This window comes from Propithecus coquereli, unplaced genomic scaffold (genome assembly GCF_000956105.1).
Source record: "Propithecus coquereli isolate 6110/MARCELLA unplaced genomic scaffold, Pcoq_1.0 Scaffold65, whole genome shotgun sequence".
Lineage (NCBI taxonomy): Eukaryota > Metazoa > Chordata > Mammalia > Primates > Indriidae > Propithecus > Propithecus coquereli.
In genome coordinates, this window is record NW_012152507.1 from 5341068 (window position 1) to 5358094 (window position 17027).

General features: G+C 33.7%; 1 protein-coding gene across 1 annotated transcript in view; it reads right to left on the reverse strand.

Annotated features, from left to right (window-relative positions):
* Nucleotides 1-15658, reverse strand: part of LOC105822943 (lipopolysaccharide-responsive and beige-like anchor protein) — a 114380-nt gene extending 98722 nt beyond the window's left edge. Inside the window, exons 1-7 of the mRNA XM_012660016.1 lie at nucleotides 15454-15658; nucleotides 15136-15236; nucleotides 9110-9205; nucleotides 5509-5630; nucleotides 5291-5417; nucleotides 4494-4613; nucleotides 2508-2654 (exon numbers count right to left, since the gene is read on the reverse strand). Of these exons, the coding sequence (XP_012515470.1) occupies nucleotides 2508-2654; nucleotides 4494-4613; nucleotides 5291-5417; nucleotides 5509-5630; nucleotides 9110-9205; nucleotides 15136-15236; nucleotides 15454-15658 (918 nt within the window). The remainder of the gene's footprint in view (nucleotides 1-2507; nucleotides 2655-4493; nucleotides 4614-5290; nucleotides 5418-5508; nucleotides 5631-9109; nucleotides 9206-15135; nucleotides 15237-15453) is intronic.
* Nucleotides 15659-17027: the final 1369 nt, after the last annotated feature.

Here is a 17027-nt window from a genome sequence, read left to right on the forward strand (position 1 = left end):
TTTTTGTGGAAATTGATAAGCTGGTTCTAAAATATGTCGGGAAATGCAAAGGGCTTAGAATAGCCAAAACAATTTTGAAAAAGACTAATAAACTTGGGGTTTTAAACTTCCTGTTTCCAAACCTTACTATGAAGCTACAATCATCAAGAGAGTATGGTATTGGTGCAAGAAAAGACATACAAGTCAGGAATAGAATAGAGCCTCAAAGATGACAAGGCAATACAAGGGAGAAAGAATACTGTTTACCAAAAAAATTGTAAAAGAACGCCAGGGTATCCTGATTGTCTTAGTCCATTCATGTTGCTATAACAACATATCTTAGACTAGGTGATTTAAAAACAACAGAAATTTATTGTTCATAGTCCTAGAGGATGGGAAGTCCAAGATCAAGACACCAACAGATTAGGTGTCTAGTGAGGGATAAATGGTGCCTTCTATGTTTTCTCATAATGAGGAAAGGGCAAAAGGGTTCCTCAGGTCTCGTTTATAATGGCATTAATCCCATTTATGAGGGTGGAGCCATCATGACCTAATCACCTCCCAAAGGCCTCATTTCTTAATACCATCATATTGGGGATTAGGTTTCAACATATGAATTTTGCGAGGGGTGAGGGACACATATATTCAGACCATAGCACTTATGAAAAAGAAAAATTAACTTTTACCTTTACCTCACACCATACACAAAAATTCATTCAAAATGTATCATAGCCCTGAAGGTAAACGCTAAAGTTTTAAAACTTAGAAGAAAATATGAAAAAGTCTTTCCAACCTTGGTGTACGTAAATATTTATTAGGATACAAAGAGCATGCTGATAATAGAAAAATTTTGATAAATTGGAATTCATAAAAATTAAATTCCTCTACTCTTCAAACATTATATTAAGAAAATAAAAACTATGACGTACACCAGGGAAAAATATCTGTAAATCATATATCTATTATATGATTATATGAAGAAATATCAAAACTCAATTAATAAAAAAACAAACAACCCAACCCAAAAATGAGCAACAGATTTGAACACACACTTCACAGAGATACACAAATGGCCCATAGCAAAGAAAAGGTCCTCAGCATTTCTAGTCAATAAAACCATACAAATTAAAAGCATGATGAGATACTGCTACACAGTCATTCATATGTCTAATACTAAAAAGTGTGCCAATACCAGGTGTTAACGAAAATATAGAGAAATCTCATATCCTGTTTGTGGGAATATAAAAGTACACAACTACTTTGGAAAAGAGTTTGATCATTTTGGTTACCATACCACTCAGCAATTCTACTCTTAGGTCTTTATGAAAGAAGAACATATGTCCACACAAAGAAGAATATATGTCCGCCAATATTCATAGCAGCCTAATCATAACTGCCAAGAACTGCAAACAACTCCAATGTCCATTATCAGATGAATGGATTATAATGTGCTGTATTTGTACAATGGAATACTACTCAGCAATAAAAAGGAACAAGTGTACTAATACAAAACAACATGGATGAATCTCAAAACATGCTGAGAAGAAACAAAACTCACAGGACCACATATTGCATGATTTACATAAAACCTTAAGAAAAACAAATTTAATCTATCGACAGAAATTACATCAGTGGTTGCTTGTCTGATAGAAAGGGTTGGAGTTAGGGTAATGGAAGCAATTGATTGGGAAGGAGCACAATGAAAACTTTCACAATGATGGAATGATCTATTTCTTGATTGTTGTGGTAGTTATACTTTTGTCAAAATTAATTAAAATGTTTACACTTTATATTGTCTATAAATGATATGTAAATCAACTTTTAAAAGTTGATTTGGTTTTCAAAGGAACATAGCAGACATTAAATTTTTCCCTGAAACCAAACTTGAGACTATCAATGGCTGAACCCAGAGGTTTCCAAATTTTTTTGGCTCATGACACTCTTAGCATCTCAGTAATTTTTTCATGAAACTCTTTACCAAAATAAATAATGAATATTTCTACTTATTATTCATAAATAGCTTGGTCCAAATAACCTTATATTCTAACAATGTAGTAACCATTTAAAAAAATACATGTACAAGTTGATAGAAAATTAACATGTTTCCTTGATTATTATATTGGCAAAATTATTTATTAATGGGATGTATGTGCATCTAAGGCACTGTACAAGTTCTCAAACCTTGGAGTCAGACTCTAATACCACCATACTCATTTCCTATTCCACATTTTCACATGGTACTAATTTTTTATCACAGCAACTATCAAAACCTTAGCTGTGCAAAGATATGACATCATCAAAAGAAATGCCACACAAACTAAAGTTAAAACTTGAACTAGTTGTTTGTGCAATGCCCCACATAAGTTTCCCTCAAAAACTGGTACCCTTCAGACCCCTGTGACTTCCTTGTGGTGTTCCTGGTTACCTTAACATATAGTTTGGTAACCCAAGTAGATTTCCACATGCATAACCCACCTTCAAATCAAGCTCAACTAACATTGGCGAGGCAGTGAATAGTAAGTACATACCTTGTATCCCAGGCCCAACTGATAAATAGCAAAAATCTGAGCTGCATTAAGAGCTTCACTGAAAAGGTAAACTGCAGTCATCTGACCACAGAATACTCTATTAGCATCTGCTGTTTCTGATGAGCCCAGGAAACATTTGTCAAAGGTCTGTGAAAGAAAATAAAAGATTTTATTAGAAAAATAGACATATATATACTCCAGAAATAATAAAAACCTTTATTGCTATAAATATTTTTTCCATCCTAAACTATATCTGAACAGATTAAAATATTAATAATTCATTTAGCACTTCATTTCATTCATTCCCCTATGGAGTAGAGATCAGAAAAGACATTACGGAAACAAGAGTTTTCTAAATTGCAGTAAACAAAACTTGATAATAAGGTGGATGTAAAAAAGAAGTCTGAAATCATTATGGCTCTGAAGGTTCATAGTTGGGCAACCAAAAATTCAGACAGAAAAGCAGGCTTTGGAGCAAGGAGGAAAATAGTGAGTTAGCTTTGGATATAGACCAAATTTTCTGTGAGCTAATTACAGATGGAGTTTATGTGGATGAAGAAACAGTTGTCAACAGGGTTCTGTAAGTTTGGGGAGACGTTAAAACCAAAGACAAACTTTTGCAGACATCAATGTATAGATAATGGGTAAAGTCATAGGAATAGACACAAATCTCTCAAAAAGAATATGTAAATCCAGAAAAGCTGGCATGTGTTTCTCTGTAACATAAAAAAAATCCTGCTGATAATGTCCATGTTGTAAAGACATTTTAAAAACCTACATGTACAACGCAAAAGGAAAAAAGAAAATTTCTTCATGACTCTTCAAGAGTATCATTTTATATCCTGACACCATTAGAAAGAATGGTGAGAAATGTGTATGTAATGACATTAGGAAATACAGAAAAGTTGTAGACACTGTGTTCTCAAGCCAAACCACCTATGTCAAATCCCTGTTTCCTGAGCATGGCAGGTTACTTAACATCTCTGTGCTTCACTTTCCTTATCTGTAAAATAGAGATTATAATAGTGCTTATCTTGCAAGATTGCTGAGAATTTTAGAAAATAAACTTATTACAATGGCTGGAAGACAAAGAAGCACTTCGGAAAAAACAGGTTATAAAACAATATACGTATCTGAGCCCTTTTTTGTAATAAAAAAAAAAGAACTAACGCTTATTGAGCACTCATCCTGTACAAGGTACTCTACTAATAGATTTATGAACATTATCTCATTTAATCATCACAATAACCTTCTGAGGTATTTTCTGCCCATTTTCAGGTGGGAAAAAACTAAGGCCTACTAGATTAAATGAGGTCACATAGTCAATAAACGACAGAGCTGAGATTCAAACCTAAGTCTGTCTGATACAACACCCTCAAGGTAAGCATTCAGCAATACTTGTGTATACATATAACAAAAGATATGAAAGGAGTTAATGGATGGGTAGTATAGTTTGTGTTCATTTTCCTGATCTTTATTTTTCAAGTTTTCTATAAAAAGAATGTAATTAGGAGAAAAATAAGAACTTTTTAAATTTCATTCTAACCTATTGATTTCTTTTTGAATCCTAAAAATATTATAACATGATAGTTATCTATAGCAGCTAGAATTATATGCAAAATGTATAAGTATGCGTAAGCTAACTCATTCAAAAAATGGTTAGAGCTCTGTAGTGGAGTTCATGTTTATTTCAGTAAATGGATCAATGACCCAAATGCTGTCAAGATATAGCCACTGTATCTATAAATCTTTATCTTTATTCTATCCAGAATAATTTTATAACAAGGACTGAGTAATATCTTATCTGACACATCAACAACTTGTATTCAATAAATACATTAACATGCTACCCAAATTATGGTTATAAAAATCTACCACTGTGGTTATTTCCAAAATATATATTCAAGTTCTAAAATTTTTTCTTGTCGAAAAAGCTCGTGCTTTAAAAATAATTTTTTTCCACTGCAACATTCTAAAACTACTTACATCACTGGTGTTGACAAACCATGTTATCTCTCCATAGGAAGCTAGCTCGCCATTCACATAACATCGAAGTTCACTGTTCTTCCATCGGTTATAAATGTGCACTATGGTTACCATATACCACTAAAGCAGCAAAAAGCAGTAAAAAATAACAATAATAATAATAAAGATAATGATTCTCCCAATAACACAGCCATTTAGATAATAAATAAAAACTAAATAAGTTATAATTAAACCTAAAAATAAAACAAGAATACCTTTATTAAATTCAACATTTAACTTTTGGAACAGTATCTATTTATGGGGGCTCTCAAGTGATAAGAACTTAATCACTAAATTATTTTTCCAGCTTCTATTATGAAAATTTTCAAACATACCCCCCAAAAGCAGAAAATCGAGTAAAACACCTTCTTTCTGACCACCTAGACTCCACAATTGACATTCTGCCATATTTGCTTAATCTGCCTACTTATCTATCTATACATTTTGTTGATGAGCCATCGATTAAACTTTAATTTTAAAGTACAAAAACAAAAACATATTAAACTTGAACTACTACAATAATTGCTATTGATATTTTCTCCCTACATTTTCCCGAAACTCTATAAATGACTAAATATCAAATCTTTTTGTTATCCAAATCAGAGAGGTTAATCATTATTGAGTGATTTACACTTGATTTTTTGAAACTATATAAACAGAGTTATGACTTATCTCGTTATGTGAATAACAGTAAAACAAAGCATTTTGAAGGTTAGTAAAGCTTGTTAACCTAACTATGACTCAGTAACATCACATACCTTTTGTGGCTTGAAATCAAATTTCACACAGTGTTGAAAGCCTTTTCCTTTTGACTTGATTGATGTTATAATCAAACAGCCTCCAACAAAATGAGCAGAATAACCAAGACCTTTACTGGTTCTGAAACTACAAAGAATAAGTTTTCATTTTACCTCTAAGTATTCGTCTCATTTTCAAAGTAAGATATTAACACTCATCAGTTTATAGAAATACTTACCAATACAAATATGGTTTATCCTTATCTACATTGATGTTATTTACAGGATCCATTCTAAGCCAGGTATGAAATGTAAAACCATTTTGGTATGGCCATTTGGCTATAGGGGGTAATGCAATAGCCTAAAGGGAAGAAACTTTGAGTTATTAACTCATGTAAAAAAACCTTATTATCGAAATCATGAAAATGAGACTTTAGAATGCTATATGTATTTATATATATTACATCATATTACTTTGTCACTATTAAAATATCTGAAAGAAAACTATCTGGAAGACTTTAATAACTTTTGAATTTTTCCAAATACATAGCAATAATGTTAATAAAATAAAAGAAACATTCAGTGACAACTGCTGGACACATGCATGTTGTCTGCTTAATTTCTTAGCATGAGCATATCCAAAGAGATGACAATAAAAAGAGATAGGTAGTGATATCAAATTGAAAATTTGTTGCTGAAATTTTAAGGTATTAGGACAGAGAAAGATGGGCTAGAAAGATAAAAGTTGAAGAAGAAGCTTGGTATATGCTGCTTTTTTTAACTATAAATATAAAACTGAACAGGTTTAGTTCATAACATTTTTAAATTGGCTTTAACACACGGTTATAGGTTTAAAATATCATACTACATAATGGAAGGGATCCAGAATAGCCAAAACAATCTTGAAAGAGGAGAACAAAGTTGGAGAACTCATACTGCCAAATTCAAAGCACACTACAAAGCTACAGTCATAAAGACTATGTGGTATTGGCATAGGGACTTTGAGCCCTTTGGATAGGCAAATCCTTCCTAATTACAACATCAAAAGCACAAGTGACAAAAGAAAAATATATAAGTTGGACTTTATTAAAATTTAAAACTATAATTGAAAGACACCATCAAAAAATTGAAAAGACAAGCCACAAAAATGGAGGAAAATATTTGCAAATTGAGTATCTAATAAAGGACTTACATCCAAAATATATAAAGGACTCTTACAACTCAAAAAGACAAATGCAATTTTAAAATGAGCAAAAGATCTGAAAAGACATGCCTCCAAAAAAGACATACGAATGTCTAATAAGGGCATGAAAAGATGCTCAACATCATTAGTCACAAAGGAAATACAAATCAAAACCATGATGAAATACTACTCCATACACACTAGGGTGGCTATGAAAAAAAAGACAGATATTAACCAGTGTTGGCTAGGATGTAGAGAATTGGAACCCTAATACATTGCTGGTGGGATTTTAAAATGATACAGCTACTTTGGAAAACAATCTGGAAGTTCCTCAAAATGTTAAACAGGCCAGGTGCAGTGGCTCACACCTATAATCCCAGTACTTTGGGAAGCTGAGGTGGGAGGATCACTTGAGGCCAGGAGTTTGAGACCAGCCTGGGCAACATAGCGAGACTCCATCTCTACAAAAAGTAAAAAACTTAGTCAAACATGGCAGCACATGCCTGTAGTGCAACTTGGAAGATTAAGGCAAGAGGATCACTTGAGCCCAGGAGTTCAAGGCTGCAGTAAGCTGTGATTGCTCCACTGTACTCCAGCCTGGGAAACAGAGTGAGATCCTATCTCAAAAAAAAATGTTAAACAAAGACCACATTGACCTAGGAATTCCACTCCTAGGTAGATACCCAAGACAAATGAAAAAATATATTCACCCATAAAATTGTACACAAAAGATCATAACAGTATTTTTCATAACAGCCCAAAAAGCTAAAACCCCAAATACCCATTAATTGATGAATTATTAAATGAAGTGTGATATAGCCATATAATATTAGCTATAAAAAGGAATGAGTACTGACACATGCTATACACCATGGATAGACCTTGAAAACATTATGCTAAGGCAAAAAAGCCAATCACAAAAGACTATACAGTGTATGATTACATTTATATGAACTGTCCAGAACAGACAAATTCATAGAGACACAAAGTAGATTGGTGGTTGCCTACAACTAGAGGACTGGGGGAAAATGGGCAGTGATTGCTAATGATTATGGAGTTTCTTTTGGGAGTGAAGAAAATGTTCCAAAATTGGTTGTGGCGATGGCTGTACAACTCTGTGAACATTAATCCATTAAATTATATACTTTAAATGAGTTAACAGTATGGTATGTGAATTATAGCTCAATAAAGCTGTTTTAAAAAATCAAACTACACAAGCTTTTGTTTTATTATAATTTATATATGCATTTATGTACACATATATGTACACATATATTATTCTTTTATTTATATGTATTAGATACACCATAAAACATGAAAAACATGATAGAGCCAAATTTATGTAATAACACTACTGAGACTTCAAGAGGCTGATTTAAAATGAATGGTGCATTGAGAAAAAAAAGAAAAGAATACATATTTGGTGTGTACATGTGTTCTCTCTCACTGAAAATAAGAGAAGCTATGAAAGCTTTGTAAAGGTACTTTATTCATGAATACTTTAAATTCCCTTTAAAAGCTATGTTTAAGGAAAAGAATGAGTCACTAAATATATTGAAAATACCTATTGTTCACAAATTTCAAAAGCTGTTCAGCTCAAATGCCCCACTTTCAAGATAAATGCAGATAAGTAGAATGAACATAGTATATATACTCTTAGGAAACTGTAAATAATAAAATCATAACATAATGCATGAAAAAAGTTAATCTCATGAGAACAATTTTTGTTACAGGCAAATGATAGGTTCAGTGAGAAGAAAGTAAAGTTATTCTGTAAAGCTTCAAAGACAAAATGTCTTTTAGGGAAAAATTGTAAAGCAAAAGAATGAACAATAAAACTTTTCAATGAAAGTTTGTGTATTTAAAATTGAAATATCACAAATGTCCTTTTAAAACACATTCTTACCTTTCTGCAGATATTGTCTGGCTAGCAAACAAGATTTTATGAAAACCAGAGTAAAAAACAAACGAAAGATAAACTCAGAAAAAGAATAGGCTGCTTTTAAAAAAAAATCCTTTTTTTGCTTGTAACAGACTGACCAATGTAATAATGAGGAGATAAAAAAGCTTCCATAAATAAGATGTATACATTATATGATGTGCTCCTATAACATTTTGAAACATTACTCTACATAATTGCCTAATTTATAAACTGATTAACAGCCTACAAGAATGCTAAGACTGACATAATTTGGGAACTCACAAGTTAGGAAAACTTGCATATAAGTTTCAAAGAGTTATTATCATTGTATACACCACGTACAAAGGAAACAGAGGTAGGGAAATATATAACGATAGAGAAAGATGTTCAGAAAGATAGAATATGAACGTGTTAACACACTAATAGCTAATTAAGAATAGAGAGATAAATTCATAGAACAAAATGGCTATGTTTAAAAGAACTGGGTTCTTAACTTGATTGCTGAGCCAAGCTATGACTGAGCACTTTCTCAATTACTCTGAGCTTCTATTTTGTCACATCTAAAACAGTTAGGAAAACGTAGCACACACAATTGTCACAAAGATTTAAGTTAGCTCATGCAGAAAAGCTTCTCCCTAACACAGAGTCTGTCAGGGTATTCACAGGGTTCTATTTTCAGGAAGCAAAGGAAAAGAGAACTCAAAGTGATTTCCTCATTAATATAATATTTACTTACTGCAGCACTCTTTCCTGGAAAGTTGAAAAAGGCATCAGGGCCATACTTCTGAGGCATGTGCTTTAACACAGACAGCAACTTCCCAGCGTGTGGAGGCTATGAAAATAATCAACAATTCATCAACCACATTATTCACCATAAAACAGAAAATATATATTTTAAATACAGTTATATTTTAATATACACAAGAATAACCAAATAATGCTATAAGCTTAAAAGCATATAAATTAACAAAAAGTTATTTTCAACTATTTTAAAGAAATAATGTACTCTTGTTCAGGAGACAGCTGAGCTGATAGGGAAAAAAAAAAAGAGAAAAAAAAGAAATAATGTATTCTATGTCTTGTTTTGTAATACTATAGGACATATTAGGTGTCCAATAAATATGAGCCAATATCGTTTGACACTTGAAATTCTTCTCCATACTGCAGCAAAAATGATCTTTTAAAATTACAAACTACATCAACCTACCCTTCTTTAGAACACTTTTTATTTTAACAAATACTTACATAATTTTTACTTAAACAATGTGCCACTATTAAAGGTACTTTAAAAACATTAAAATATTTTAACCACTCTATGGAAGGGTATTACTATTACCCCCATTTTACAGAGGAGGAATCTGAGGTGGAGGAACATTCCCAAGGTCACACAGGTACTAACTGGCAAGGTCAGGATCAGAACTCACTGAAAGAAGAGTCCATGTTTTTAAGCACTGTGCTGATACTCCTGAACTTACGATGAGGTTACATTCTGATAAACCCACGGTAAACTGAAAAAGTAAATTAAAAATGCATTTTCTACTTATAATGGGTTTATCCCAAGGTAGCCCATCTTAAGTCAAGGAGTATATTGAATACACATCACTTTCCCACCATCATAAAGTCCAAAAATCATTAAGTCTGTATTTTCACCATCAAAATGGGGGCCAAAACCCTTAACGTGGCCTACGAGATACTTTATCTACCTTTTAAGTCTGATCTTGCATCTCACCCTCCCCTTTCCCTGTATTCCATCTACAATGCCTTCTCTCAGTCTTCTCCGCACAACAGGGCCTGACCACAAGCTCTTCCTTGGCTTAAAATGTTCTCAATAAGCCTACTCCATTCCCTTCTCAACCAAGTAAATCTCACCCATCTTATCCGCACTTTTTTTTTTTAAAGACACAACATCTTGCTCTGTTGCCCAGGCTGGAGCACAGTGGTGCGATCATAGCTCACCTTAGCAGCCCTGAACTCCTGGGCTCAAATGATCCTCCCACTTCAATCTTCCAAGTAGCCGGACTACCAGTGCATGCCACCATGCCTGGCTAATATTTTTTTTTTATTTTTTTAGAGACAAGGATTTGCTATGTTACCCAGGCTAGTCTCAAACTCCTGGCCTCTAGCAATCCTTCCACTTCGGCCTTTCCTGTAGCTGGGATTACAGGCATGAGCCACCTCTACCCATCCTTTACAGCAGCGGTCCCCAACCTTTTTGGCACCAGGGACCGGTTTCATGGAAGACAATCTTCCCATAGATGGTGGGGTGGGGGTAGAGCTGAGCCCAGTTCCTAACAGGCCACAGACCAGTACCAGGGGTTGGGAACCACAGGTTTAGAGCTCATCTTAATGGGTACTAGCTCGGTCTTGCCTGAACCTGACAGTGAGTTAAATTTCCCTATTATTTTTCATCCTACAATATACCTCTACTGCATTGAATGTACAAAAGCTGTAATATCACATTCATTTTATTGTTTCTTTGGCCCACAAGTCTCTAATATATGAAACAACCCACAACTAAAATGAAAAATCCCATTTACGTTTAGAAAGAAAAGCAAAGTACAATCAAATACACATTATCATTTTAATCAGTTTATAAGAAAATAAGTATAGGATATTCCTTTTTATTAAAAGTTCAAAACACAGTCAAATTACAAGTGAAATCGTTGATTTGCCTCTATCATATTTTGGTAGCTGCTATAAGTTATCATTGTTAATTGTGTAGAAGAGTTTGGAAACCTTTTACCTAAATATTAAGTAAAAAGTTTCATTGATAAGTGATCAAGAAATTTTCAATTAACCATACTGCTCAATTATAAAAACATAAGAACAAGTAACTGCAATCACACTGATTTTTTAAAAATAAATTACAAAGTGAAATAAAGTGAAACAATTCAGCAGTAAAAAGTAAAAGTGCAGTATTGTAGCATTATCATCTAGAGAAATCATTCCCTCAAATTTCCTTTCCCATAAGCCAGTCAACAAAAGAATACATTCAGATAGGCACTTTACTCCACAGACACTGCTAGGGAAATGTATATTGTCCTAGGAAAGCCCTTCAGAAAATAAATTAATAGTCATATTTCAAGAGACTTTAAAAATATTCATGTCCACTGATGCACTATTTCCACATGTAAAAATCTATGCTAAAGGAAATTACAAAGGCAGATAGAGATTTAGACACTAAGATTTTTCACTGCAGTACTATGCCAGCAAAAGATGCAAATAAACTGAATGCCTAATAATAAATAGCTAAACAAATGCAATAAATAGGTTTGAGCAAAGCCTTGCTCTTGTTTTATTAATAGTTCATTATTTTTCCCCTTTTTCCTCCAAAATTTCTCATTCTCTTCCCCCTCCCATAAGCAGCTATATTAATATGTTTAATCTTTTTATTCATGTTCCTTCAAAAATGTTTTTGTGTGTTTGTACTTACCATTTCAATGGTGTTAGGTTAAATATATTATTGTTTATTACTTTCTTCCTACATTTTTTGCATCCATTCCTATTACTCTGTACATTAATTCTAACTGCTATATAATAATCTATTCTGTGCATCCTATCCACTCTCATAATGATGAACACTCACGTTGACAATTCATTGCCATAAAAAATAATGCTTCTGTGAACATACTCACGTATATTTCCTTATGGAACTATGTGAGAATTTCTTGGAATATGCTCTCAGGAGTAAATTATTAAGTGATTGGATATAGGCATAATTTATGTGAATAAGTAGCACTAGACTCCTCTTGAAGTTGGTTCCACTAGTGTTCATTCCAACCAAAAGCATACAGGTATAAAATAATGCTATCTCCCCAACTATACTTTTCATTATCCAACTTTAAAGTCCCTGAAACTATAGATGTAGGATGACATACAGATATTGTTTTAATGTAAATGTCTCTAAGTATTGATTTTGTGTTTATTTGGTTGTAGGGATTCTACTTCTGTAAATAAATATCTGTTCACATCCTTTGCTATTTTCTTACATATAATTTCCTACATTTACAAGTATTATAAAAATGTATTAATTATATATTCAGAATAAATTATCTGAATATAAATCAAAACCAAACAGTATATTCCTTTTCTAGACATGACATAGTAACAAGACCTGGACTTACCAACCCACGATAAACTAGAAAATTAAACAAAATGTATGAAACAGAAACTGTTTTCAGACATGGAGGATGGTCTCAAGACCATCATCCTTGAGAAAGGGAAACAAATAAAATTGCTTTCTACCTGGAGTCAATTTCCATATCATTGCACTGGGAAAGGGAAACTAAACAGAACCTGAAAGTCTCACTGAGTTGCAGAGGCAGAAGTTGGAGTACAGGGAGTTCAAGATGGGTAGAAGTTCCAGGACAGAATACTGTAGAGGAAGGAGCTATAAAAAGCAGCAGCTGCAGAAATCTGCATTGACTAGTTGGCTCAATATCAAACTGTTCATGCTGTGATAAAACTCAACAAGTGGGACTAAGATACTAAGAGCTGTAAGTTAAAGAATTCCCAGAACTAATACAGAACTAAGAATTGAGACCCTACTAGACACTATGGAGAGACCACAGTCTTGTGCTACCTCCTGTCCCATGTCTGAGACTTATAATCATTGAACAGAGACTCTAGAGGCACCAGGCCTGAACAGTAAGGCTAAACCAGCCTTAGAGTAACAGTTACTCTAAACCTGACAGGGGGGGAAAAAAAAAACAAACTTTAAAACTAACATTAAAGGATAAAGTTTATCCACAATTAAATTATCTGCCTGCAAAAACAGTCTATGAATCTTAAAAGGAATATGACAGGTCGAGCGTGGTAACTCACACCTATCATCCTAGCAGTTTCATATGCCAAGGCAGGAGGATCACGTGAGGCCAGGAGTTTGAGACCGGCCTGGGCAACATAGGGAGAAGTTATCTCTCCAAAAAATTTTAAAAATTAGCAGGCCATGATGGTACATTCCTATAGTCCTAGCTCCTCAGGAGGCTGAGCCAGAAGGATTGCTTGAGCCCAGGAGTTTGAGTCTGAGGCTGCAGCGAGCTACAATGGCACCACTACATTCCAGCCTAGGTGACAATGAGACGCTGTCTCAAAAAAAAAAAAAAAAAACACGAAAATCCAGCACTCAGAAACATACAGTTTACTACATATAATACCAGTATGCCTAAATTCAGTAGCCATAAGAAGCAGGAAAATGTGACCTATAAACAGAAACAAAAGCAGTAAGTAAAAAACTGACCTAGATAGCACTCTGGGAGACTAAGGTGGGAAGATTGCTTAAGCTCAGGAGTTCAAGACCAGCCTGAACAAGAGTGAGACCCCATCTCTACCAAAAAAAGAAAAATTAGTTGGGTGTTGTGGCATGCACCTTTAGTACCAGCTACTCAGGAAGCTGAAGCAGGAGGATCGCTTGAGCTCAGGGGTTTGAGTTTGCAGTGAGCTATGATGTCACCACCGCACTGTACCAGGGGAGCCAGAGAGCAAGCTCTGCTCTCCCCACAAAAAAAAAAAACTGACCTAGAAAATGACAGAGATGATAGAATTAGTAGACAAGAATATTAAAGCAACCATTATTAAGCTAAATACTGTCAAGGATTTAAAGGAAAATATGAACATAATGAGGAAAAAATGGAAGATACAGAATTTACAGACATAAAAAATATACTACCTGAAATTTTCAATGGATGGAATTAACACACTGCTGAAGAAAAGATCAGTTAACTTGAGACTACAGCAAAAAAAAGCAATCTAAGATGAAGCACAAAGACAAAAAAAAGTCAACAGGTCTCAGTGATCTGTGAGACAATATCAAGAGGTCTAACAAATCTATAATTGGAGTGCGAGAAAAGAAGGGAAGGGGAACAAGAAATGATATTTGAAGAAATAATAACCAAAATTTTTCCAAATTTGATAACAATTATATTATAAACCCACAAACAAATGTAAGAACTCTAATAAGGATAAACATAAGGTAAGCCACACCCAGAAACATAATCAAATTCAATGAAAATCAGTAATAAAAACCTAAAAAGCAGCCAGACAACTGAAGTTTGACACAAAGAAGCTAAGAATCTAAATTTTAACACACTGAATAAGAGTAATTGCAGGGCACAAATTTAGATATACTTAAAGCTAGATTAAAGATCAGCTTGCTGAGCAGTTGCCATGGGCAATAATCTCTAAAGGGCACTCAACCCGGCAAGGCAACAAAAATGGAGAAAATATTTACTAGTAGTCCTTAAAGGGACAGCTAACTAAGTGGCAGGAAGAAACAGTATGATAAGGTACCTGGGGTTCAAAATAAGTTCACCCCCATCAACACCCACTGCAAAGAACCACTAAATGCATCTAAAGAGGATGGATCCAATTAATGGCAGAGCTTTTGTTCACTGACGGGATTGTTCAAGTTTAAGGGCCTCAGCTAAATTCAGATCAATTGAATAAAAGTTAGGTACTGCTACCCAACACTTTTCTTTCTCTGTCCTTACCTTTTTCCTCTAACAGATGTTGAATGTACATTTAAAGAACAACAATTCAAAGAAAACCAAAATATTAGCTTGCCTGGAATACCCATTCTCTTAGTCCACACCTGTGTTTTGGCATAACAAAAGTAAGCATACGGATCCAAATGCTATTTTGATTGATCTTCTCACCTCAATTTGACATTCACCTCATATGTGATAATATCAGTTATGTACAAGCTAGTATATGTTGGGCGGAGGGGACAATTTCAAACATCAAAGAGTATTTAAGGTTTTTTACCCATTGTCCTTTATCTCCTTGAAGTTTACTGAAGAAAAGCTTTAGTTCTCGAACTGTCAAATTATAGCTAGCCAGCACTCCCAACATGTCAACTAAAAGATCTGGAAACAAAAGAAAACAATAAAATAATTAAGCTACTTATATTTCTTGAAAATTTAAAATATACTGTACTTAAGAGTTTGGACACTAAAATTCTAGGTACATGCTACTTGCTCAAATATTTCTTAAATAAATGTTACTAAATGAAATAAGATAAATACATATTTAAAAGTCAAACTTTATTTTTTAATATACATTGTACTATAGAAAAAGTCATACCAGCTATCATATTGTCAGCTTTTTCAATTTTCCCAAGCACTTTTTCAACAAGGCCTACTTCAGTGCAGACTTGAAGATTTCGTATGCTTTTCTTCAGAATGGCTGTAAACATGCTCCAGACTTCTGCTTGGCAAGTAATGTCACATTTTTCCAGTAGGTCCACCATGCAGATGATACTCTCACCTTCTTGGATAATGAAATTCATTTCCAAATCAAACTGTCCTCCTACCAGCTTCCAAGGGAAAAAACAAACAAGACCACATTAAAAGCATTAGTATTTTTGATATCACTATACCACTCTCCTAAACATCAGATTATGAATAACTACTCAAACGCATTCTTTCCTAACCTGCACAAAAATAAATGGCTCATTACCAAAAAAAAAAGCTCTAAAAAACCAAGTTTCTAAAGAGATCTTCAAATTTAGAGAGTACAAAGTGAATCAAGATTCAGAACATAAAAATGGAAGTATTTTTCAACAAAAACAAACATAGGATGTCTTAGGTAAATCACTACCTACTGCCCTGTTACTAATAAAGATCCAAATTAGCTCCTCAATTGCTTCTAATTCGATATTTCACTTCTGCGAACTACACACAGCAACCTAAAGGTCTTTTGCTACCTAAACAAAGTATGAGTTCATAGCAAAGCTGAAAAGCTGAAAAAGGCTCAGAATGGACAAAAAAATTAGAGTTTATATTTGTCAGATTTCTGGTGTATTAAATCTACTCATTTTAATCCTTCTTCTCCTCTGTCAATAATCAGTACAACTTACACACAGTCACACAACCAAACTCAGTAATCAAGAAAATTTATTTCATTGATATTACTATCAGAAAGCTGTACTGACCTATCCCCCACTTGCCATCTTACCCAGTCTCTCCACACAGAGGGAATATTTATAAATTTTAAACAAATCCCAGTAGTTTAAAGGAAATAAAATACTTTTAGAATTACCTTTGCAGAGCTACCCTATTTAACTAGATTGTTTAAATAAATTTTATTGTGTACATTTAAGGTATATAATATGCTGCCATCTTAAAGAGATTTTTTTAAAGATATTTATCAGAAATAGTTATACACATGATTCATCTACCCTTTTTTTTTTCTGAATACTTCTTAGTTTTTCATTATGCATTCCTAAACCCAAAAGGTGGGCAAGAATAGAAGAACATGAACTTTGCAATACAAAATCCAAAAGCTCATAAAAGAATAATAGACATAAGCAAGTAGAGTTTACTCCAGGAAAGCAAGGAAGGTTCAGAACTAGGAAATTAATCAAACCTCCTCACAGCAGGGATCAACATGTGTCCCAACATGCGTTCTGCTAAAAAATACACACTGGCATGAGACTGAAAAAATGGAAATGAACAACATGAGGATCAGTATCTGCATGCAAGGAGACAAGAATTCCTGGCAAGCACAGTTGTAAAGACATTTGGTTTTTCCAGGAAAGCTCTGGCAGAGATTTTAGTGTATAATTCATTGTATCATCAGTATCAAAGAGTATAAAGAGATAACAGCTGGGTTTTTGCTAAAAGTCCCTTGGTGTTACAGTGTCAATTTCTCCTAGT